This window comes from Pongo abelii, chromosome 19 (assembly GCF_028885655.2).
Source record: "Pongo abelii isolate AG06213 chromosome 19, NHGRI_mPonAbe1-v2.0_pri, whole genome shotgun sequence".
NCBI lineage: Eukaryota > Metazoa > Chordata > Mammalia > Primates > Hominidae > Pongo > Pongo abelii.
Window position 1 is genome coordinate 14,118,793 of NC_072004.2, and position 23,966 is coordinate 14,142,758.

General features: G+C 36.7%; 1 protein-coding gene and 1 long non-coding RNA gene across 2 annotated transcripts in view; one reads left to right on the forward strand and one right to left on the reverse strand.

Annotated features, from left to right (window-relative positions):
• COX10 (COX10 homolog, cytochrome c oxidase assembly protein, heme A: farnesyltransferase (yeast)) overlaps positions 1-23,966 on the forward strand; it is a 140,008-nt gene that overhangs the window by 21,791 nt on the left and 94,251 nt on the right. The window contains 1 exon segment of the mRNA NM_001133552.1: positions 10,918-11,042. Coding sequence (NP_001127024.1) covers positions 10,918-11,042 — 125 coding nt within the window.
• LOC129051016 (uncharacterized) overlaps positions 11,886-23,966 on the reverse strand; it is a 35,559-nt gene continuing 23,478 nt past the window's right edge. Inside the window, exons 3-5 of the long non-coding RNA XR_008514972.2 lie at positions 20,718-20,818; positions 13,474-13,554; positions 11,886-12,060 (exon numbers count right to left, since the gene is read on the reverse strand). This is a non-coding gene — a long non-coding RNA (uncharacterized LOC129051016). The remainder of the gene's footprint in view (positions 12,061-13,473; positions 13,555-20,717; positions 20,819-23,966) is intronic.

Consider the following 23,966-nt stretch of genomic DNA (forward strand, 5'->3'; position numbering starts at 1 on the left):
TTTGTATTCAGGATAATTGTGGAGGATTGGGGATGGCCCCACTGTGTTTCTCTTAAAGTTCATCAAATTTGTGAAAACTGTACCAGTGGGAGCTCAGAGGAATCCGCAAAGACTTTGCTTTGTCCTGTTATCAGTGAATTGCTATTAGGTTTGACAAACTATTGATTTTCAGTTTTGCTTAAAGGAACAGCAACACCAATAAGGGAAGTCTTTCAGTTGTTGATCATCTCAAAAGTATTTCTAAAAGATTCTTGCTAGAAAGCTCTTTTGAATGCTTAGAATGACATAACCAACATTCTTGCCTAACCAATTAATAGGAATAAATGAAAATTCCCAAAGGAAAAGAAAACAATGATACATTAATATATATGTATGCAGTTAGGTCCAGATGTAAATCACAAGTGAGTAATTGCACAGAAATTGCATCCTAAGTAGGTATTCTAAGGAAGTTGATTCTTCTGCAGTATTTTCGAGATTTAAATAAATGTAAAAGCATTTTGGCATTTTGCTGATTTGTTATATGTGTTCTGCAAAATAAGCACAGGTAGCTAAATGCTAAATACCGTCAAAGTCGGAACGATACTTGAAATGGAGACTTAATTCTTTATTTTAAGTGTTTATCTTGTACAATATCTGCTCTCTGGATAATCACAGTTGTAATTTTGATATGAAACTGAGATAAAGCTTTATTTTTGTGAACACTGTCCAACTAACAATTTTTTTGCCAAACTCAGTTTTGAAACTACATGTTTCTGCTTCTTAAAAGTTTCAGTTTTATTCATCAGTTTATAGGCACCAGTTTTATGGAATTTTTTTAAGTTAATTAAAAAGGTTATACATTGTTGGTTATTGAGTATATGAAGTAAATTGAGTTTCTTTATTGAGAAGAACAAACTAAAACAGGATGATAAGGTAGAAAAGCTCTTTGGGTCAAGGAAAAGCTATAATTGAAAGAACAAGCTCAGGATCTCACTCAGTGTTGCAAAATTAGCTTAATATAAACAGCTTTTATTTATATATTTATCAAGCCCGATAGATACTTCATTTTCCTTTTTCTGAATGCTAATTGCAAATGAAAACCAAATGCTTCCTGGTGAACTGCCTTGGTGACCATACTCAAATACTTCATTTTGGAATCAGTATTGCTTTGTAAATTTGAAGGTATGAGATTAATTTGGTCCTAGGACTTTCAGTCTAACTTTCATCATTAGTTGTATGAAAAATAAGAAAGGAAAACAGGAAGCCCTAATAAATTCTTACCTTTGTGGCTGTGGTGTTAAAAACCTGTATTAAAAGTCTTATCTTTTAACCAGAAGTGGTTATAGTTCATAATCAGTTAGGCCCCTGATTGATATCTTTTAACATGGCTGAGAAAAAAATAGCATGTCTCATATCAATTGACTTTTCATCTGAACTTAACAATAAGCATGAGAATTACCAGCTTCTTTGATATGTCTGTTGAGAAGACAACTATATTATGTGGTTCACAGAATGCTGCCAAGCTGTGAAGCCTAAAAAACTCACTTAAGTTAGAAATTCAACTATTCAAAGCTTAAGGTGCTAATAAAAAAGAGACGAAAATCATTAAGTACAGCTATTTAGTGAAAAGTACACTCGCATTTAAAAATCAAAAAAGACTTAACTCCTTCCTCTGAATTAAGTTATACAATTTTGACCTTTGAGATCTACTAACAAAAGCTTAGCTCCTTCCTCTGAATTAAGTTATACAATTTTGAACTTTGAGATCTACTAACAAAAGCTTAACTCCATTGCTTGGACGCACACATAAACAAAACCACATACAAATTCATTAACTGCCTACTCTTGGTCAGCTTTCCACATTAAACAGCTTTCAAGAGATTACATCTCAAGTTTATGGGACTTGGATTACAATGTTGCTTAGTATCTGCTATCAAGGATAATGAGATATAATAGATTACAAGGGTAATTTGAAATCTATAGAAAATCTCGGAGTTTCATTTAGCCAGTGGCTTTAATCTTGCTACCAAATCTTTTATCAGAATTGATAGTTATCCAACTTGATTTTTTGGACTTTTGTTTTTTCTCTTAGTTCTTTTGTGGCCAGTGCTAAAAAATAGTGAGTCATTAAGACACAGAGAAATAAGAAAAGGAAGATGTAGCTGACCCATTTTTTAACGTAATCTTTACAGTTATTTTTAGTTGATGATTTTAGAAAATTAAGTACAGTCATTATGCTTGTGCTTAGAGACCAATACTCCCAAAGTAGTGAGACTTAAAAAAAAAAAATTCTTGAAAAAGTTGCTTCTTCAAGAAAACCTCTTGCATATTGGAAAAGCTAAAACATTTCAAGTGGTTCTCTGCTGCCCTGCAAAGTATACTGTGAGGTTAGAACTAGGGGCCTGGCTAAATTTGTACTGCAAGTCCTGTGAAAGCCTCCATTTATGGGTGACAGATAAAGCTCCCTCTGTTGCAGAAGTAACAGCATGCGTGGCAGGGCTGCTTCTGCCCACCCCCAGTATGGGACTCCCTCTGTGACTCCTTCCAATTCCCCCCTAAAATCTGTAGAGGAAGAAGCGTTATCATGGATCCTATGCCAGAGATACAGTGTTAAAGCCTGTCTTGCCTGGTTTGTGATTTTGTGATCAGCTAGGTGATTGTGTGTTTGTAAGTGCTTAATTCCTTCAGTTAGTGGAATTTTCTTTTTCTGAAAATGAGTCTTTGTAGTACTTAATAAAGAATATTCTGGCTGGGCATGGTGGCCCATGCCTGTAATCCCAGTGCTTTGGGAAGCAGAGTCAGAAGTGGAGGAATCACTTGAGGCCAGGAGTTGAAGGCGGCTGTGAGCTCTGATTGTGCCACTGCACTGCAGCCTGGGTGACAGAGCAAAACCCTGCCTCTGAAAAAAGAGAGAGCCAAATATTTTAGACATAAACCGTATGATTCTCTTGATTAGACCCTGGTAGATTTTACTACCAGTAATTTGCACATGGTTGTCCATATAGAAAATCAGACATTAGTACCTACAATTGCTTGCTTTGCTTTTTATTTTAGAGCCAGTTTTTCCAGTTTATTAGTCCTGTACTTTATCTGTAAAAAGAACTTTAAGTATACTTATGTATATTTATAATATTTATGCTATTATATATAAATATATATAAATGGATAGTTACATATAAATAAAATTGATGTATTCTTACACTGATATATTCATTTTAAAATATGCAAAATGTGGGCTTAAAAAGAAAGGGTTAAAAAATTAAACGTAAGTGAAAGTTCTCCTGCTTTCTTACCATGTCCCTGCGGTATCCACACCTTTCTTTGAAATGCAGTATTTTTGAGATTTTAATAAATGTAAAAGCATTTTGGCACACTGAAGTGCTTTGCAAATGTAAGTTTTGTTTTATCATTATTATTTTTAGTCTACATTTATTAAAGGGTTGCTATCTGTTCATTCCCCTGGAGGAGACAGAGAGATAACTTAGATTATAGTACAGAAGCATACAGAGTGTGGTGTGAAGTGTTTTGTTTTTCTCTAAATTCTCTTAGGCACTGCTTTGAAATGTAAAGTCCAAGTGTAGTGGCCAGAGAAATATTTCACCTATAATTTTATGAACCACATTTAAATAATTTCCAAGAGCACTGCTTATTAAGCCCTTATTATTTACCAGACACTGTGCTCAGTGCATTTGATATAGTCAGAAACTGTTGTGTCTGTAGAAGGTGCCCTCGGCATGGACAGGAGCCTGGAAGTCAAGTATGGTTGGTTACTAGCGACATTTAGCTTGGAGGGGCAGAAACTGTAGAAATAGTTGGATTTGCATGATTGAAGGGTTGTGCTAAGAAAAAAAAAAGTCAATTCACTGCTGCTCCAGAACACAGAAATTGCATCTTAAGTAAGTATTTCACGGAAGTTGATTCTGACTTAATTGGAGAAGGAACTGTCGAACAGCTAGAGCTCTTCTGTAGTAGAAGGGGTTGCCCAAGGAGAAATAATTTCCTGTCACCAGATTTGGAGAGACTATACACTGAGATGTTGGAGAAGGGATTTACATTAGGAGAGAAATTAGGCTAGTTGACCCTAAATCCTCTTTGACCTTTTTGGATTTGATTATTTGAAGTACTGAATTATGTTTAGCTCCTTTGTAGTAGCTGCTTAAAAGTAATGAAGCCCTTTGTCACCACCTTCAAAATACTTACAGCGAACTCTGTTTGCACTGTTGCCGTCCTACCCAGGCCCTCATCGCCTCCCACCTAGCGCCCTGCAGTAACCTTTAAGTGGTTCCCTGAGTAAATTTTCCTCCACTCCAATCAGTCCTCTGTGTTGCTGGTAGACTAGTCCTTTTTAAATGTTACCCTCATTACAGTACATATTAATTTTCTATTGCAGTGAAGCACATTACCACAAATTTAGCAGCTTAGAGCAACACAAAGTTATTGTTTCACTGTTTCAACAGGTAGAAGTCCAGGCATGATGTGTCTAGACACCCTGCTCAGGGTTTAACCGGGCTGAATTCAAGGTGTTGGTTGAGACTGTTCTCATCTGGGGCAAAGGGTCTTCTTCCAGGCTCACTGGTTGTTGGCAGAATTCATTTCTTTGCAGCTCTAGGACTGAAGTCCCTGTTTTCCTTCTAGCTGCCAGCATGACCTGCTCTTAGTTCCTGGAAGCAGCCTATAGTGCTTGCTTTGCCCTTGTAAGTACATGGCCGTCATAAGCAGTTCTCATTGTGGAGGTTTGCTTTCTTCCCGCCCAGTCAAGGATGTTTTAGTCTGTTTTCTGTTGTTTATGGAGCTAGGTAATTTGTAAAGAAAAGGCATTTATTTCTTACAGTTATGGAGGCTGAGAAGTCCAAGGTCCAGGGCCACCTCTGGTGAGGATCTTCTTGACAGTGAGGACTCTGTAGAGTCCCAGGCAGCACAAGACATGGCATGGTGAGAGGGTTGAGTGTGCTAGCCCATGTCTCTCTTCCTCTACTTATAAAGCCACCAGTCCCACTCCTATGATAGTCTATTAACCCATTAATACATTAATCCATTCATGAGGGCTGGGCCCCCGTGACCCAATCACCTCTTATAGGCCCAACTTCTCAGTATTGCCACACTGGGAGTTAAGTTTCAACGTGAATTTCTGAGGGGACCAACTTTCAGACCATAGCGCAGGGCATATCTCATTGTGATTGTTTCAAACTTTTAAAATGTAGGTGTTTTTTTTTTTCTTTTTTTTGAGATGGCCTTGCTCTGTTGCCCAGGCTGGAGTGCAGTGGCACCATCATAGCTCACTGCAGCCTTGAACTCCCAGGCTCAAGTCATCCTCCCACCTCAGTCTCTCAAGTAGCTATGACTAAAGGCACATGCCACTGAGCTGGGCTAATTTAGTTTTTGTAGAACAGGGTCTCACTTTGTTGTCCAGGCTGGTCTTGAACTCCTAACTTCAACGGATCCTCCCACCTCAGCCTCCCAAAGTGTTGGGATTACCGGCATGCGCCATGGCATCTGGCAAAAAACATTTTTTTGTTTTGTTTTGTTTTGTTTTTTAAATTTTAGGAAACATAGTAGGAACTTATTCCGGGAGAAGGCAGAGGCAGATGAGAGAGCATCTGGAGCGAATGAATCCTGGACAACAGATTGGACCTAGTAGGCAGGACCATCTTTAATGAGGGCTGCTACTGGATCTCTTTTCATGGAGAAGCTTGAGGTTCTCTACCTGGCTTTCCACCCAGGAGTGGGGATGAGTCAAGCTCTGTTGGTTGGGAATATTACTCTCCTATGGGCTCCCAGAGTCATTCCTGGGCCTGCAGTGTAGTGCCTCTGGGCCTATATTAGATGGGTCATGCTTCATTGGCAACATTGATTTTATGTTTATTTGTAAAAGGGCAGAATATGAGATTACCAAATAAAATATAATTTCAGGTGTTATTAATGAGGGAATATATTGCATTCACTTTTAATGAGATTTTGGTGTTACAAAATGATTCCATGTAATGAACCCCAGGAAATCAATGAAATGTTTAATTACAGTTATGGCAGTGTTGTATGAGAAAATTGCTTTGGTCAATTTTACTTGTACAATTTATCAGTCGTCCCTGCCTTTCTTTTTCAAATTAATTGCTTTGATGAAATAAGTATAAATACATTCTTTGATAGCTTTTGGGTTTTTTTTAGAAATGTGTTACAAAATTCAAATTTCCTTCTCTCTAGTAATAGTTGTTATTATTTTTACATGTATTACCATTTACAATTTGTACATTTTAAAATTAGGTAGTATTTCCATTTTGTAAATTTCATCATTGTTATGTCTTACTATAAAACACTGTTCTTTTCCCTTCGTTAGCTTTTTATAAATCACTTTTTGTCTCTTCTCAATTTATCAGTAGATTCAGTCAAACATTTGATGTACTTTCTCTATGCTTTATCACCCCATCAAGCTCTGGGGTGAATAAAAAGAATAACAAGATACTTCCTCCTCTGATTAACAGTTTTCCTTTCATGTAACTACATACCCTTTTCAATTTTAAACAAAATGAACTTTCTTTTTAGAACATTTCTATTGTTGACAGTTCAATGATTATGGGGCTTTCTTGTCCACTATGATGGTAAATGACTTAAAAAAATTTGTTAAGCACAATACAAAATGTTGATCTGGATATTTAGAGATATCTAAAGTATAATACATCGTCCCTTGGAGTATCCCTGGGGGATTGGCTCTAGTATCCCATCTCTAGTTTACTTATGATACCTAATGCAATGTAAATGTTATATAAATAATTGTCATGCTGTGTTGTTTACAAAATGACAGGAAAAAAAAGTCTACATACTCATTACAGATGTAACTATTTTCTTTCTGCATATTTTTGATCCAAGGTTGATTGAATCCACAGATGTGGAACCCATGGGTACAGAAGTCTTCTATTTTTGTGACTCTAGATTTTACTAACTATATATTGAGAATGTTATAGTAGATTTTCTTTTAACTATTACAGTTGTTTATGAGTAGTAAACAACTCTGCTTTTGTGTTCAAGGCCTTAAAATATAGTCAGATTATTTTGGCTGATTTACTCTATGGAGAGAAGCAATTTACTTAGTTTGATTTTAAGAGAGAAACCTCTGCAGTCTCTTTTTCCCTCAAATTCTCCCATTGATACCATCAGCCTTTCTTCTGCATGGTAGAACTCTGATACAAATGAGAGGCAGCCTGGATGTTAAGGATTTTTCTTCTAGTCCTGGTTGTCACTGACGCAATATGTGAAGAGTCGCCTAACCAGTCTGGAGAGCTCTTGAGTCTTGCAAAACAAGATGACTCTTGTTCTTTAACACTGGCCTGTCCAGGAGGTTTTGCAATTTATGGTGTGATATCTACAAAGAACGAAAAAGCTTCCTCAAAGATGGGTGCTATTGAGTATTCTAAATGGAGCTTTGTTGTTTGCTTTAAAAATAGTGCCTTTCTTGATGGTCGTTAAATGTGTGCAGGTAAAACTAAATGGCCTATGACAGGAGAGACTGTTCGTTCCCCATTGGCACAAGGGTAAAATGTACCTGCGACTACTGTTTTCAGAGTCTGTAATCACCATGGCATTTTCCTTTGGGCATAAGTTGTTAACAGAATTGGATAGCTAAAACTTTTTCTGGAATGTTTACTTTGAAATTGAGTATTCTACCTTTGATTGCTGCCCTCTGCTCCATGTGATTCTTTGCTGCTGTTAGGTGCCTTGTGTGCACTTGTTGTGTTATGACTTGTAGTAGCATATATGGGCCAGAACAGGCTGTACCCCTAAGCAGAGGAGATGTGAGAGGGGACAACACGTGCTTTCTGGCCTAGACTCCCCACCTCAGCCGTGCTACCTTTCTCCTGAATGTGTGTGTCTTCATGACTTCTGATTAGCCTCTCGTTGGCCTTCGGCTCCTAATCTGCTCATCTTCCTGTAATCTTTATCCAAACCTGCACCCTCATTCCTGAACCTTGCTCTCTGCTTATATCTGTGCATGTCTCTCGTTTCTGGAGGTAAATCTTCCCCCAGGAGATTCAGATGCACACCGTATTTGGGAACAACTGAGTTAAAGGAAGGACCCCTTGCCAAAATACTTGTGCTCTAGGTACTTTGAGTTGAGATAGTTATACTTAAGGCACCTTACGAACTACCATCGAACCCAGCCATAGTATTCATTTGATTTAGCAATATCAAGAAATCCGTGACCCATCTAGATATTAGGGAAGGGGCTTGTTCATATGGTACAACTATAAAGGATTATTCTAAGACTAGATTGAAGAACATACCAGCCAATTCATGATTATTAGGAGGAACTACCAGTTTCTCCAGCATGTACCTCCTGATGCCAGTAGTGGTGCCTTCCTGTCCTGCTTGCTGTAGCCCCTCTCATGGTTACTGGACACCCATGCCACCTTATTGTCTTGATGCATGTCTCCAAATATTCTTTGTGTCTTTCATTCTTTTCCTTCCCCCCATCTGTAAAGGTCTGACTTTTTCACATACTTCTCTGCATCGTGCATGCTGTCCCTTGATCTTATCCATTCCCTCAGGCTCAGCCATGGCCTCTAGGCGACTCCAGAGCTTCCTGCCTCTCCAGTCTCTCAAGCCTCCCTCCTGAGCTTTAGTTTCATATTTCTTCTGTGTTCTTTATATTTCTACCTGGATGTCCCACGGTTTCTCAAAACAGCACATGTTCCTAAGGCCAGCTAGCTTCATCACCTCTTTCTCTAATGTCCTTACTTCTATTAATGTTATCATTCCTTTCCATGTCACCCAAGTGCATGGTAAATGGTAAAGTGCACTTTTCCATTCATTCTTTTTTGTTGTTTTATCTTCCTACCTCTCCCAGTTGCCAGGTCCTAACAATTCTCTAATCAAAATATCCCATTTTTACAACCCTTATTCACAATGAGTTAATGGTATGGCCTCTTAAAATGTTTCTCTGTAAAACTCTCTGCCTCTCTTAAGTCACAGTGCACAGATACTTCCACTTATAGATTGCCTTCTTGCATTAGACTTTCAGTGACTCTCCACTGCCAACCAACCAAACTACAAACTCCTCAGCTTGCTATTCTGCAATCTGACATTTGCCACCTTTCCTCCTGTTTTTCCAGTAAATACTGCTCTATGCCTAGCATAGTGATAGCCCCCCACCCCCAAATACAGCAGTGAACTACACAGACAGGGGTCCTACCTTCATGGAGCTTATATTCCAGTGAGGAGTCAGAGTGTAGTAAGTGTCGTGAAGGAAATGAAAGGAGGATGTGAGCGAGGGAGTAACTGGAGAGACTTACGTTAGATGAGGTGATCAAGAAGGTTCCCCTTAACAAGTAGTATTTCAGATGGGATCTGAAGGATGAGAAGGAGCCAGCTGTGGAAAGAGGCAGATGAAACAAAAGTACAAGAAACCAGGGACAAGAAAGAGCTTGGAATGCTCAAAGAATAGAAGTCTCATGAATGGATAATAGTGATTGAGCTAAAGAGACCTGTGAGATGCACTTACTGGCAGAGAAAGAGTTTACATTTTATATCAGGTATAGCATCAAAGAATTTTCAGTGTTCAAAGCAGCAATGTGATTTGATCTGTTTTCATTTTAAAAACATCACTCTGAAGAGAAGCAAGATAGAAGCAAGGAGACCAGTTAGGGGGTAAAGCTCTTATGGTAATTACTTGGACTAGTTTAGGGTTTCTCAAGCTCAGCACTATTGGCATTTTAGGCTAGAAAATTATTTGTTGTTGAGGGGTGTCCTATGCATCATAGGATGTTAAGAAGCATCCTCAGCCTTTATCCACTAGAAGACAGGTAGCACCCTCCCCTCCAATCAAAAATGTTTCCAGACAATGCTAAATGTCCCCTGGGGGGCAAAACTACCCCTGGTTAAGAAATGCTGGACTAAATGCTGGCAGTGTGATGGGTTTGAAACATACTGTAGAGATAGAACAGACACTACTTTGTAATGAATGGGATATAGCGAGTGACAAAGGAGATAATCAAGTATGCTTCCTAGGTTTTTGGTTGGAGAATCTAGGTAGATGGTATCATGCATACTTTAGATTCTTGACATTGATCTTCCCTTCCCTTGTGCCTGTTCTTGGAATTATCCATGTACCTGTAATGTTGCTCACCCCACCATTCTCTTCCTTTCTCTTCATCGCCTCTAGAAAATCCAACTTAAATGTCATCTTCTTGAAGCTTTCCCAGATTTGCCCACCAATGGTGATCCTTTTTCCAGCGAATTTCTACAGCTCCATATCAGCACCACTCTTGGACACTTTCTGGCCCTGTCAGCTTCTGTAAACCCCAGGAAAGAAGCTCCAGGGCCTACCGAAAAGGAGCAGCCTTGGTGGAAGCTTGAAATGTCTGGCTTTGCTTCTTCTGTACCTCGCCTCTTCCCTTGGTTCCTGTTGGTGGCCTGTAGGATTATCATCTCCCACTACACGTTCTCTGACCGCTGGGACCATCATCTCTTATAGGCAAGACCACTCCTAGGCTTGTCTGCAGTTTGTCACGGAATTGGGATCCTTGTTATTTGCTATCTTGTGTTACAGTTATTAAGCTATATCTGCCATCTTCCTTTCAAATTAGCCAAGAACAAGAATAAGACCATATGCATCTTTATCCCTGACAGTGCGTACTGATTACAAATTTGGTATTCAGTAAATGTCTTTTGAATGAATAAGTGAATGATTGAATCTGGAAGACTGACCTTATTTTTTTTCTCTTGAGTATGGAATTAAAAGAAAATTAACATTTTTATGTAATTAGTACATGTAGTTTTTATAATCAGAAAAATGTGGATTTTTTTTAAGCCAAAGATCAGCCTTTGTACTTTGTGTTATTAATATAATCAATTAGTTTATATGAAAGATGGCTTGTTTTTTGTCGTTTTGGCCTTTACAGTTGGGACTCTTGTTGGTAACAGTGTGTCTGCTCTGTTTCTGTATCGCAGCTCTAGTTGTAAGTACCACTGCAGCTGGATTTGCATTGGCTCCGGGCCCTTTTGACTGGCCCTGTTTCCTGCTTACTTCTGTTGGGACAGGCCTCGCATCCTGTGCTGCCAACTCCATCAATCAGGTCAGTTTCTCACTGTCACCTAAATTATGGTATTGTCACTTTTTCCTAGATGGCTGTATTGTCATATTTTTAAATACCTTCCCAACTCATATATATTGATGGAGAAGCATTTGTAACACTATATATCCCATAGGAGCCTGTGGGTTTCATAACCAATTTGTCTTTTCTTTTGAGATTAATGGTTTTCAGATATGTCAGGTGAGAGAGCAGTAGAACAGATGCTTCAAATGACTAGGATTCCTTGGGTTAAAACATGTTTTTGAGCTGTCATAACTTTCTACTCTTAGTGGTATCTTGGTTTATCCATTTCAGATACATTTCCCTGAGCTTGTCATTATGCACTATTCTTTCTTGGTTTGATTTCTTTGCATTTTAAACCACTGCTATAAAGAACAGAATATATTTTAACTATGCATATTCAGCTATTTTTAAAAAATCAATAATTTAGTACTCAGTTAACTTGGTATATGGAATAAGGTTATACCCCAAAATTACCACATTATTTTTAATACTTCCCCCCCATTATTTTAAACATCAAAATAATTCTCCCAAATAGTTTTTTTTTTTTTCCCATCTGGTCATTGTGGTCTGCCTTAACGTTGTGGCTTTTTCATAAGATGCTATAGTGAAAAGTTTTGGCTAAAACTTAAGGAAAGTCGTTTTCATTACCAGAACACCCAAGAGGAGCTGGCACAGTTTTAAAGCAGGAATTCAAGTTACCAGCAGGAAAACAGCTTGGCTGAGTGGACATATAAGTTGCTAGTCTGCAAAATATGTGAATTTAATGTGATAATGCCTATAGTCATTATGGTTCTACAATACATTGTCAGCTGTTTGGAGAAGGATCAATCTATTTCAAATAAGTTTTTTTGTTGTTGTTGTTATTTTGGATGTCAAAACAATCTTACAGTGAGGTTCAAATAGTGCTACCACTTTACCAAAAAGATCGTCCCCTTCTATAAAGCAGAACACCGTCTCTTCCAAGTAGTTTCTTCCTTTTGCTACCTTCCCATGTTTTCTGGTAAAGAGAATAAACATGATTCCACCATGAACATATTTTTAATGAAAATGCGAATAAAAAGCAATATGAGCCAAATTGATTTATTTGTCCATTTGGGTCTATTTTTTATTTTTAAAAGTTATTACCTCTATTTGGTTATACATCTGGGACCCAAGGTTAAGCCAGGAGCACATTCTAGTTTTCAGCCTCCTTTTCTTAAATTGAAAAGCTACATTTATCCTTGAGTTACTCATTATCTTAAGGATTTAAATTATGTAGATTCAAGGAAAATGTTTAAAATAAAGTATGGACATTCAGAGAAAAAAATAACTAAAAAGCATCAAATGGTTCAGAAGCTCCTAAATATTATAAAAAATGAGAGTTGTTTGAGTTGGAGCTGCTCCTCCTTCCCTCTCACCCCACCCCTTTTCTTTTCAAAAATAGGTAGCTCAAGAATTTGGACTGTAAACTAGTTCGACCATTGTGGAAGTCAGTGTGGCGATTCCTCAGGAATCTAGAACTAGAAATACCATTTGACCCAGCCATCCCATTACTGGGTATATACCCAAAGGACTATAAATCATGCTGCTATAAAGACACATGCACACGTATGTTTATTGCAGCATTATTCACAATAGCAAAGACTTGGAACCAACCCAAATGTCCAACAATGATAGACTGGATTAAGAAAATGTGGCACATATACACCATGGAATACTATGCAGCCATAAAAAATGTTGAGTTCATGTCCTTTGTAGGGATATGGATGAAATTGGAAATCATCAATCGCAGTAAACTATCGCAAGAACAAAAAACCAAACACCGCATATTCTCACTCATAGGTGGGAATTGAACAATGAGAACACATGGACACAGGAAGTGGAACATCGCACTCTGGGGACTGTTGTGGGGTGGGGGGAGGGGGGAGGGATAGCATTGGGAGATATACCTAATGCTAGATGACGAGTTAGTGAGTGCAGCGCACCAGCATGGCACATGTATACATATGTAACTAACCTGCACATTGCACACATGTACCCTAAAACCTAAAGTATAATAATAATAAATAAATAAATTAAAAAAAATAAAAAATAAAAAAAAGAATTTATCATGAAAAAAACCTCTCAGTTGTAGCAAGAAAGTATTTGGAGGAATAAAAATTGAATGATTTACATTTAGGCAAAAATTGACAGAAATTGAACATAAGCCAAGGTTTTGGAAATTTTAAAAGGATGTGTTTAGGTGGCTGCTTGATTTTTAGTCTGTAGAAGTGTTTTTGCTGTAGGGAGTGAGCTGGATTCTGTAAATTGTAAAAATACAGAGGAAAGCCACAGAATCCATGTTGGGATTCTTTCTGGTCCTGAAAAAGTGCAGTGTCTGCCTCTTTCCTCCTTAGGCTGGTTTTCCAGCCTTGCTCCGCATCCCACTTACACAGCTCTCCTGATCTTCCGTTGGAACTCCGTGTCATGTTCCTCCATGTGTCACTCATCCCACACAGGCCTCTGCAGTGTCCTGAGTGATGTGAGTTCTTCATCAGTGCTTGTGGTACAAGTGAATTTCTCCATCTTTTTATACCCCTCATATCGCTTCCTTCCACTTGTCTCAGGCTGTGATTTCGTTTGGAAGCATCACAACACTTTAAAAATCTCAACAATTCCCAGTATAGTAGAATCCTAGTGTTATCATTATGGTATAAGTCAGCTTCCCAAATTATAATATTTCCCAATAATATTAGAGATATTTTAGTTCCAGTGTTAGGCAATCTTATACATTTAAAATAAAGGAATGCAAAACCATTTTTATTAGTGTTTTTAAATAGTGTAAGCAGAACAAAGAGCACTGGACAATAAGGGTTCAACAGAGTTTTTGACCAGCATATAAATGAAGAAATAGTCCTTAGCAAAAAGGAAGAGTTTACTATACTTTTTTTAGAGAGCTAGTGTTCAAATTAAAAATACATATATGTGGTTGGTCTGTATAAAAGTTCTTCACTTCTAATAGAATTCTATGGGAGGAAAACTTTCCTTCTGTTCATATTTATAAAAAGATTCAAATTTTGTTTATATTTTGTATTAATATTTTCTTTTAGCATTATTCATTTAGTTCTCAGTATTCTTTGTACTCTATTTCTGTGATCTCTGTGAAAGTAGAAAAAATAAAGCTTTGGAAAGCAGTTTTTACATTTGTTTTAAGGAGAGAATGAAATTCAGCTTCTGAACTATGAAGAAGTGACTAGTGCCTAAAGAGATATGTGTAAGAAACCACTAACATTAAAATGTTAAAGTAAATTACATACATATTTTGTAATATATAAACATGCTTCATTCGAAACCGTAGTGTGGCTTTAAAGCGCATATGCCTTCAAAGGATGGAAAAATCCATAAAATGTTTTGAATTTTGCAACTGAAAGATAAAATGTTGTGGATGGTTTAACTGATCAAGTCTCGAGAAACAAGTGACAAACTGAATAGCTGAATTAACAAATTTAAAAAGATAAGAATTATCAAAAAATTACAACATTATTTTGAGGATTTGACATAATAGTGTTATAATAAGCTATAATTGGGATTATTTTACCTAGATTACATATACATGGTTTTTTAGAGTGGTTATGTCAGTCAGTATGTATGTCAGTAAATACATTTCTACAAGATACATTTTAATGGTGAGATGATATTCCATTTTATGGATATGCCTCAACTTTCTCAACCAGTTCTCCATTGTTGCAGCTTTTTGCTTCTATAACTAACACTGCATAGATCTCTAATTGTTTTTAAAGGACAAATTGTTGGAAATGAAATTGCTGGGAGGATGGCTGCCTGTTAAAGCACACATGAAACTGCTTTAACTTCAGAATAAATGATCTTAACAAAATAATTAATTTTCTACATTTATACAGTGCTGTAGAATTTACAGAGCATATTTACATAAATTATTCTTTAAGGCTTATAATCCTTAAAGTAGGTGGTATTCTTTCTATTTCTATGTGTAAAACATTTTGTTTTGCTATTGAATTATTCTTTTAGAAGGCAACATTTAAAACATGTATCATGCAAATGATGTTTTCATTGCATATCAGTGAGAAAATATAGATAAGCAAAAATAACAATAACAAATTTTATTTTACTTTTCCTTTATGCTGGACATTGTTCTGTGTTAGAGATACAACTGGAAACAAACAAATATCTTGCTTTTGTAGTGCCTATATCTCACCACCCAAATAGATCCATTTGTTAACATTTTGATTTACATTATTATAGACCTCTTCACATACACGCATATCTTCATATATATAACATATATAAAACATATTTAACATATGGATATCTTCACATATATATCATACATATATATAGTTTGGGTATATTTTTTCATAAAATAGTATGTCATGGGCATCTCTCCATGTCAATATTTGGTATAGATTTTTTTTGGTTTTTTTTTTGAGGCAGGGTTTCGCTCTGTCACTCAGGCTGGAGTGCAGTGGTGCAATCTTGGCTCACTGCAACCTCCTCCACCCCCTGGGTTCAAGCAATTCTCCTACCGCTGCCTCCCAAGTAGCTGGGATTATAGGCGCCCACCATCGAGCCCAGCTAATTTTTGTATTTTTCGTTGAGACGTGGTTTCACCATGTTGGCTAGACTGATCTTGAACTCCTGACCGCAAGTAATCCACCCGTCTCGGCCTTCCAAAATGCTGGGATTACAGGTGTGAGCCACTGCACCCAGCCAGCATAGCATGATTTTAAGAATTGTATATGGATATACTTTGATTTGTTTAATCAGTTTCTCCTTTTTCGACATTTTAGGGATTTCTAGTTTTTGTCCATGTAAACAATGCTGAGCTGAAATTCTTTTAGCTAAATCTTTGCATATATCCTTATTTATTTCGATAGTTTTCTAAAAATATGTGATCATGTCAAGAGATTATGAAGTTTTCAAGATAAAAAGTTAAAATTAAGAAAAACTACTTCAAGTAAAACTAAATGTCTTCCCAGTCTTTTGTTTGTTTGAAATCAACTTACGCTTCTGTTTGTCAGTATGTTAAAGTGCTCATCACTAACGCTGTGAATTAGAAAATCTTGGCTGGGTTTATAGGTAACGTCAGAAACGTTCTTTTAATTCAAGTTGTTTTGATGACTTACGAGGTGGAGTGTGTTTACTTTTTAGTGCTTATTGGCCATTTAGGGGTTTTTTGGTCAGTTGTTTGCTGGTGAGTTTTGCCTGTTTTGCTGTTGGGATGCTTGCCTTTGTCTAAGGGCTATTGCTGTATATAGATTGCATTGACTTATAAGGTGCAAATATTTTCTTCAGTTTTTGTCTTCAATGTTTTACAGTGCAGATGTTTTATATGTTTTTGCAGTGAGGTCTTTTTATTTTAATACAAATGTAATACAGAAATTTTAATAATTTCTCATCTTAGCACTATTAGCAGTTTGGACAAGATGACTGTTGTGTAGGTTGTCCTGTGTGTTGCAGAGTGCGTCCCAGCACCCCTGCCTCTACCCACTGGACACTGATGGCACTCCCCCACCCCCACTTGTGACAGCTGAAAATGTCTTCAGACATCGCCAAATGGTCCCTGGGGCCCCAAATCACTCCCAATTAGGAACCACTGCTTTAATAATTTCTACTTTCAATTTTTTTTTCTGAGATCTTTGCCCAAGATCCTGGCTATAATTTCTGTCTCAGGCAAACCCTGGCCCACATTTCTTTTTGTTTGATTACTCGTGGATAGCTAGGGTGACCATATGTACTTCTTTATGCCTGTGTTCCTGGCGTAATTACTAAGAATGCCTCTTTTACTTTCAAGTGTCCTAGTTTGGACAGGTAATTATATGGTCTTGCTATTCATAGCGCACCTATGCCTTCAATCTTTCACTGTAAATGAGATGTAAAAATATCTTTGTATCAAAACAAATCTCATCTTTGGTTCTTTTTTTCTTTCTTTTTTTTCCACAAGCATTCCCATGAGACAAGTAGAGATTTCCTGACCACAGCCAAGGTCACCTGGCTGGCTCAGCTTTCACCCTCTTTGTAGCTACATCTTGCTCTACTGTCAGCCTAATTGTACTGTTTTACACACACACACACACACACCACACACGACCTTAGAAAACATTTTACACCCATTATTACTCTGCTATTAGTAAATTGTTCTAGAATCTTGATGACTGATCTCCTTAGTTTTTACAATATTCCTAGCAGATTGTCTCCTCAGTACTATAGTTGTCACTGATTCCCAAGGCCACCGGCTCTATAAGTGGACAGCCTTGATGAGTAGAATGCTCTTCCTGATCCTGAGCCAAAGTCAGCCTCCTTATAACTTCAATCTGTTGGTCATAGTTTTGCTATGTGGAAAAACTCAGTGTTCTTTTTCCTTTCATATGATAATACTTCCAGTGTATCACTTTCGGACTATGGTTAGTAGCCACTTGTGGTATTGCTGTACAGTTATCCATTTATATCTCTTTCCTAGAGAACTCTTAACTTCTGGAAACCAATGATTATGACTAACATATTTTGTACATCCATCACCTCTGCCCACAAGCATATAGAGCAAGACAGTAGAGTACAACTTTGAAGGAATATGTATGAGGGAGGGGAGAAAGTAGCAATAAGTGTTCATGATAACAATAATTGCAGCAAACACTTGTGCTATATGCCAAATAATGTTCTAAGCATTGTACATACATTAGATCATTTGTTTGAGTCTGGGTTCATCAGGTTTCAAAAAAAGATAGTTCTTTTGAAAGATCAAATAAATGGTGAATGAATTCATAACTTAGTCTTAGCTTTAAGGAAAACCATTGATGTTCTCAGTGACTTTACTTTGGAGAAAATTAGAAGAAAGGCACAAAACATAAGTAGAGTTTCAGATCTGAGAAGCAGGTTATAATTAGAAAGGTAAGTGTGACAAGGGTATGTTATCTTTGGGATCTAGTGTATCTGTGAATGTTGAATAATTTTTGTGAAAGCAAATGAAAGATCAAGAGGTGTGAATAAAATAGGGTCAAGAAGAGACATGTTTTTGTTTAATACTGACAATATTTGAGAGACATTCATGGCTGAAATAAGGTAAAAAAGAAGGGCTTTGGGTAAAGAGCTCTGAATTACAGAGTAGGTAGGGCAAAAGAAAATTTACAGCTTTTTAAACTCTGAAAGGAAAAACAGGTAAAGATTTTTTTGTTTTCCCAGTGAATATGAGATTAATATCTAATGCATTTTTCTCCATTTTCCTTTTCTCTGATGTTTCTTGTGTTTTGACTATACAGACTGCCTAGAGCAATAGAAATTGACTTTCATCTTCTATGTTGAACAAAAGTGGTTATTAAATTTGGTGTTGTATTCTAGGAGAATAAGACTTATGTTAGTGAATACCAGTGATATGATTTATTGAACATCATACATATAAGAAAAAATCAATATGAAAAATATATTTTTTTTCTGAATGTTGTGATTTGTTTGACTTTGATGTTTTAGCTGCTGGGCAACTTGCATTCATTCAGTGGTCTCTGAAGTTCATAACTCGTGGCTTATTCAGATGATTCAAATTAGCTACTGCACTAGATCAGGTTTGCCTAGAGAGTTCTTGAATACCATGTGGGAAAAAGTCTATAACTAAATATGGTTTTTATATATAAGGAAAATGATGAGCATTACTGAACAATGACAGAAAGAAAATGCATTTTGAATGCAGAGTCTCTTTTCCTGAATTTAAATAACCTCAAATAATTTCTAAATTACATTTGATTCCCCTTTCCAGAATGATCCATCTCAGTGGAGTGAGTTTGGCATTGGTATTTATAACCAAAATAACTCCAGGTGAAGTTTTGCCAACAAATGCAGAAATTATGATAATTCGAATGTATATTTGTAAATAGTTTTTCAACAATTTACATGCCACTGGTCATTATTCGCTTCTTAAGGACGACTCTGTGAGGTGGCATTATTCCAGTATTGTAGAAGAAGAAAATGAAGCTTAATGGTACCATTGATCACACGTGTTTGAAAGTGGTCATATTGGGAGCAGAACCTGTGGACCCAGTTCACTACTGTTTCCTCTCAAATGAGATGTCTTATTCCAGTCACTACCTTGGAATCGGGCTATTCTTTATTCATATGAGTCTTCCTGTTACCAGGTTAACTGCTGACATCCTTGCCATGGTGTAGTAGAGGTGGAGTTAACATAGTGGATGTGGTGATGTATCTACCTCTAACGACATCGGGTGGATCTAGAGCACTTATGTCTTAGTCAAACTAAGTGTACCATTAATGTTAGCTATTATTATTGTTATTAACATAAAAGTTTGGTCTGGTTTTGGCCCACATCTTTCACATGTTCAGAATCTGAATATCTTGCAGTTATCTCCAGTCTTGGTTGAGTCTAGATTCCTGGGATTTCAGGAAAAAAAAATAGCTCTTTTGTAAGATGAAATAAATGGTGAATGAATTTATAACTTAGCTTTAAGGAGAACCATTGATGTTCTCAGAGACTTTATTTTGGAGAAAATTACAAGAAAGGCACAAAACATAAGTAGAATTTCAGATCTGAGAAGCAGGGTCTTAATGAGAAGGAAACATGTTTATTTTTCTCAGAGTACTAAGACTTGGGTTATACTGGCAAACTTTAATATATGTATGTTATGAATATATGTATATATTTATGTCAAGTATGTATATACTTGTTTATGAATTCTTCATATTTGGATATGTGGTGATGTCTTGGGTTCAGCAGACATTGATTTTCTGCTATTCAGTAAGCATTGTGGAATTATGTATGAGGTTCTGGTAAATCAAAGAAATGTTGGTGGAAAAGGGTGATTCAAAAGCAGATAATTAATTGAGACATAATGGAAATGATACAATGTGGACTTGGGGAGTTATAATTCTTGGTGTGTATCTCTGGGTAGCATGTTGTGATTAAACCTGATTTTGGTGGCTTGGAGACTTGCTTCCTTCATCTCCCCACCACCCCCACCTAGCAGAGGTCAAAGTAACGTTCTTTTCTAATTATCTCTTTCTTTTCTTTTCTTTTTTTAATCTTCAGTTATATTTTGCCATTCCTGATGGTTTTTGTTCTTCTGAATCCCATTAGCCTCCTAGTTCTCTGCTGTGAACCACAGACTCCCCTCCCTGTTATCTGGGTTAGATTGACTGTTGGTTGACTGATGACTGATGGCATTGATGTAAAAACTGACTGTGTGGCTGATCCCTGGGAGACTGTATCGTTTCTTTGTCTCATACTCTCTTTGCCTTAGTGACAAACTGCTTTTAAGGTTTAATTTGTGAACATTTCGATGCCTTCATATATATTTTTTACTTTAAAAATTGGTATCATTGGATGATTCTGAATTCTAAACTGAGCCCCCAGACACTGAAAGGGATAGGAATTGGGATGTCAGAGGGTGGTGGGGATGGACAGTAGAGCGGATGTTAATTGTTATACCTATGCTTCTTTAACCCGGACTACCTTTTGAGACTTCTTTGTCTGTTGCTGTTTCTAACTAGTAGTAGAGCTCCAGACTGCTTTAAGCAAGCTATTAGACCTTTAAAATTTGTGTGTAAGTGATTAAGTAAATCCTAAAGTTCACATTTTCATGACCACCCATTTCTGTCTTATCAATTTTCTAAGAAGTTTTAGAAAATATTGTTGGGCAAGAAAGGGAAATTACTTACCTGTGTGATTAATCTTAAGGAAAATTTCACTCTGGCATTTCCTTCAGATCCTATGCCAGATTTCTTCCGGAAACAACGATCACAGGGGGAACAAAGAAATTCTAAAGGATTTGAATGATGGAATGTAGAGATAGGATGAAACAAAAGAGAAATTTTGGTAGTTAATCAGATTTATGTATACTTGTAATCTAGAATATCTTTATACTTTAAAATATACTGTGTAACCTTAAAATACTAAGTTAAAGTACAGCTTTAGCTTTCATTCTGACTGGGCTTTCCTTAGTACTAAAAGATATTTACCTGCTAGCTTACAAGAAAGAAAACTACCACTTACAAGAAAGAAATAAAAGTCTAATTTAATATTCCAACATTTTCATTAATATGTCTGAATAAAATTAAGATCTGATATTGCTTTTAGCAAAAGTATGGTTGGTAATCTAGAAAATGCCGTTGTGTCATATTGCTGTCATTAGATGAAGTAAATACAAAGGATTAAATAGTACTGTGTATAATTTCCTTAAACAGCTAGCTGAAGATATGTGGATAAAGATCCTTCCCCTAATGTTACTGATGTAATCTACTAACTTAAAATAATGGGGATTAAATACAGCTTCTGACCTTAAGAACATACCATAAGACCAGATTCTCAGTTCTTATAAAAATGTTCAGGGATTTATAAATTAGGATATCAATAAAGGACAGAATTTACTGAGGGTGAATTCCTTTCACGATTTTCACTTACTCTGAGTGAGTGCGTGGCTGAAGAATGTATTTGAGTGAGCATGCGCAAAGTGTAATGTATTTTTGACACAAGAGGAAAAATAATTTATAAGTTTTCCAGCAGAACATATTCAGCCATCCTAAGAACCTATGACTTAAGTAAAGTCAGGTTACATCAGAAATGACCCTCTTTGTAAACACTCAGTGAACATTCAGGCTTTAAGACTTTAATACCTTCAAAAAACAGTTCACACTTCCACAGAATTTTGTTTATTCTACTTAGTTCAAATGCAAACTATTGAGGTTGGGGAAGGCAGTTGAAATCCTCTTGACATTCACCCACCTATTAGAAAGTAATTCTGATTTGGCTGGACCAGAAAGCAGAATGCCATTACATAGTAGAAAGTGCTGATATTCTTTGCTGTTATTTTATTGAAAGCTGTTTTCTGGAAGGATCCATGTATATGTATTGATTACTTTTGCTGGAGATAAAAAGATTGTTCCCTACTCTGAAGCGGCTTACAGTCTGGTAGAGGAAGACAGATGAATAAATAAGTGCAATAAAAACAATAACATTTATTGGCTCTGTAACAGAATATAGGCAGTGCCTTAGGCATATAAGGAAGGTGTAGGGAGTGGCCATTTCTACCTGTGAAGGTCACGAAAGCTTCTCAGAAAAGTGACCAGAGCATCAAAAGGTTAGATGGGTTTTTTACTAGGTATGTGCATGTGATAGGGAACTTTCCAGACAGAGGGAGCATCAAGAATAAAGACCCAGAGATGTGAAATTTTATAACATGGGGGGCCATTTGGGGAACTACAAACATTGCAGTGTAGCAGAAGCACAAGGTTGGGAGGATACTGTGAGACATTTGGCTAAAGAAGCAGGAGGGCAGGCCGAGAAGGGCATATGTGCTTTGCTAAAGCAACCAGACTTACCCTGTAGGTGTCGGGCAGCCATTGGTAGGTTTTGGTAACATAGTTAATGGCTTTCTGTTAATCTTAGGCTAGAGAAGGAAGTCCTGACTTTGACCTATAGACTCTGCATGATCTGATTCTTCTCAAGACCTGTCTCCTTTCACTGTCCACTCCGAACTATAGGATCTTCTAGATTTCAGCTAAAACGTCATTCATTCATTCATTAAAATGTCAACAGACATTTCAGTTGACCTAGTCATGCTCCTCTGGCATAACTTTAATTCTGTTTGTCCAATATCTTCATTTTCTCATCACAGAAAGCACCAAAAATCAGCCCATGCATTTCAACCTCCCTTCTGTCCTCTGTTCTTGTATACTCTGCCCCCTTGTGCCTTCCTCCCTTCACTCTCATACCCAACAAAACCTGTCATTGGGTTGAACTTGTCTTGACTCCTCCACCCCAATTCTTGTCTTTGAAGTAGGACATACAATTTTTATATTATTTACTAAATAAAGGATGATGATGAAAAAGAGCTTTTTTCTGAAAACAGAATTCTTCTCAAGTAAGTTAATAGAATGTAGTTTTCTCTCCTTATTTTCATGTTAAGAAAGTGAAGCATGAAATATCTCAGCAGCTTATATAGAATCAAGTCACAGGTACTGAATTTTAGCTCGTAGATTCAGCTGCTAGCCATGGACAATTGTGTCTTCTTGAATTATACCGTAAAAGAGCTCATTGTTTTTAAATTTTAAAAGAGGAGGAGTATGTTACTGCTTTAGCATTCAAAAGGTAAAGTCACAGAGACTCAAAATTGCTTCAAGAAACACCGGGAAATTGCAAATGTGTTTACAATTATTTCTCTACTGATGGCATTATGTTTCAGAAAGTGCCATTAATTGTGATAGAGTAACACACAGCTCTTTGTGAAATTTAAGTCTATTGAATATCAGCACCTTCAAAGACAATAAAAATTCCAGCCTGCATTTATCTATTCCCATGTGAGGCGTTAGGACAATGTATATTGTATCTTTCCATGTGAAGTTCTTTGGCCTAATCACCTCTCATTTATACTCAGTTGTCTGAGGTTAGTTTTCCATTTTGCAGTTGTCAAACAGCTGTCAAATTAAAACACCAGATCCTAAAGTTAATTTACTTTTTGTCATTCCATATTAGTATATTTTTTGACTTCAGTATTTAAAGAGTTATCCACATTTCTTAATCATCCTTTCCCTCAGTTATCCCATTTTTTCCTGCAACTATTCACACATACATTAAGTATGGTACTCCAGATGTCGTTATCATTTTGCAAGCATAGTGTTTAAAAATTCACATGAACTTAATAAATAAACATTTGAATTAGGCATTCAGCCAATTAACTCCAGTGTTCTTTTTGCAAGAAGAGAAAATCAAATCACTTTAAACATGTCATCCTTATTTTCATTGTCATGCTTATTTTCATCCTTATTTTTATCATCATTTCTATCAAGTTGAAATCTCAATAGCAATTGAACATAGAATTCGTAATTGCATTCTAAATGTCAGTATAGGTTAGTATAATAGTAAAAAATTCAGCATTCATTTTTAATAATTCATTGATCAAAGAAATATTT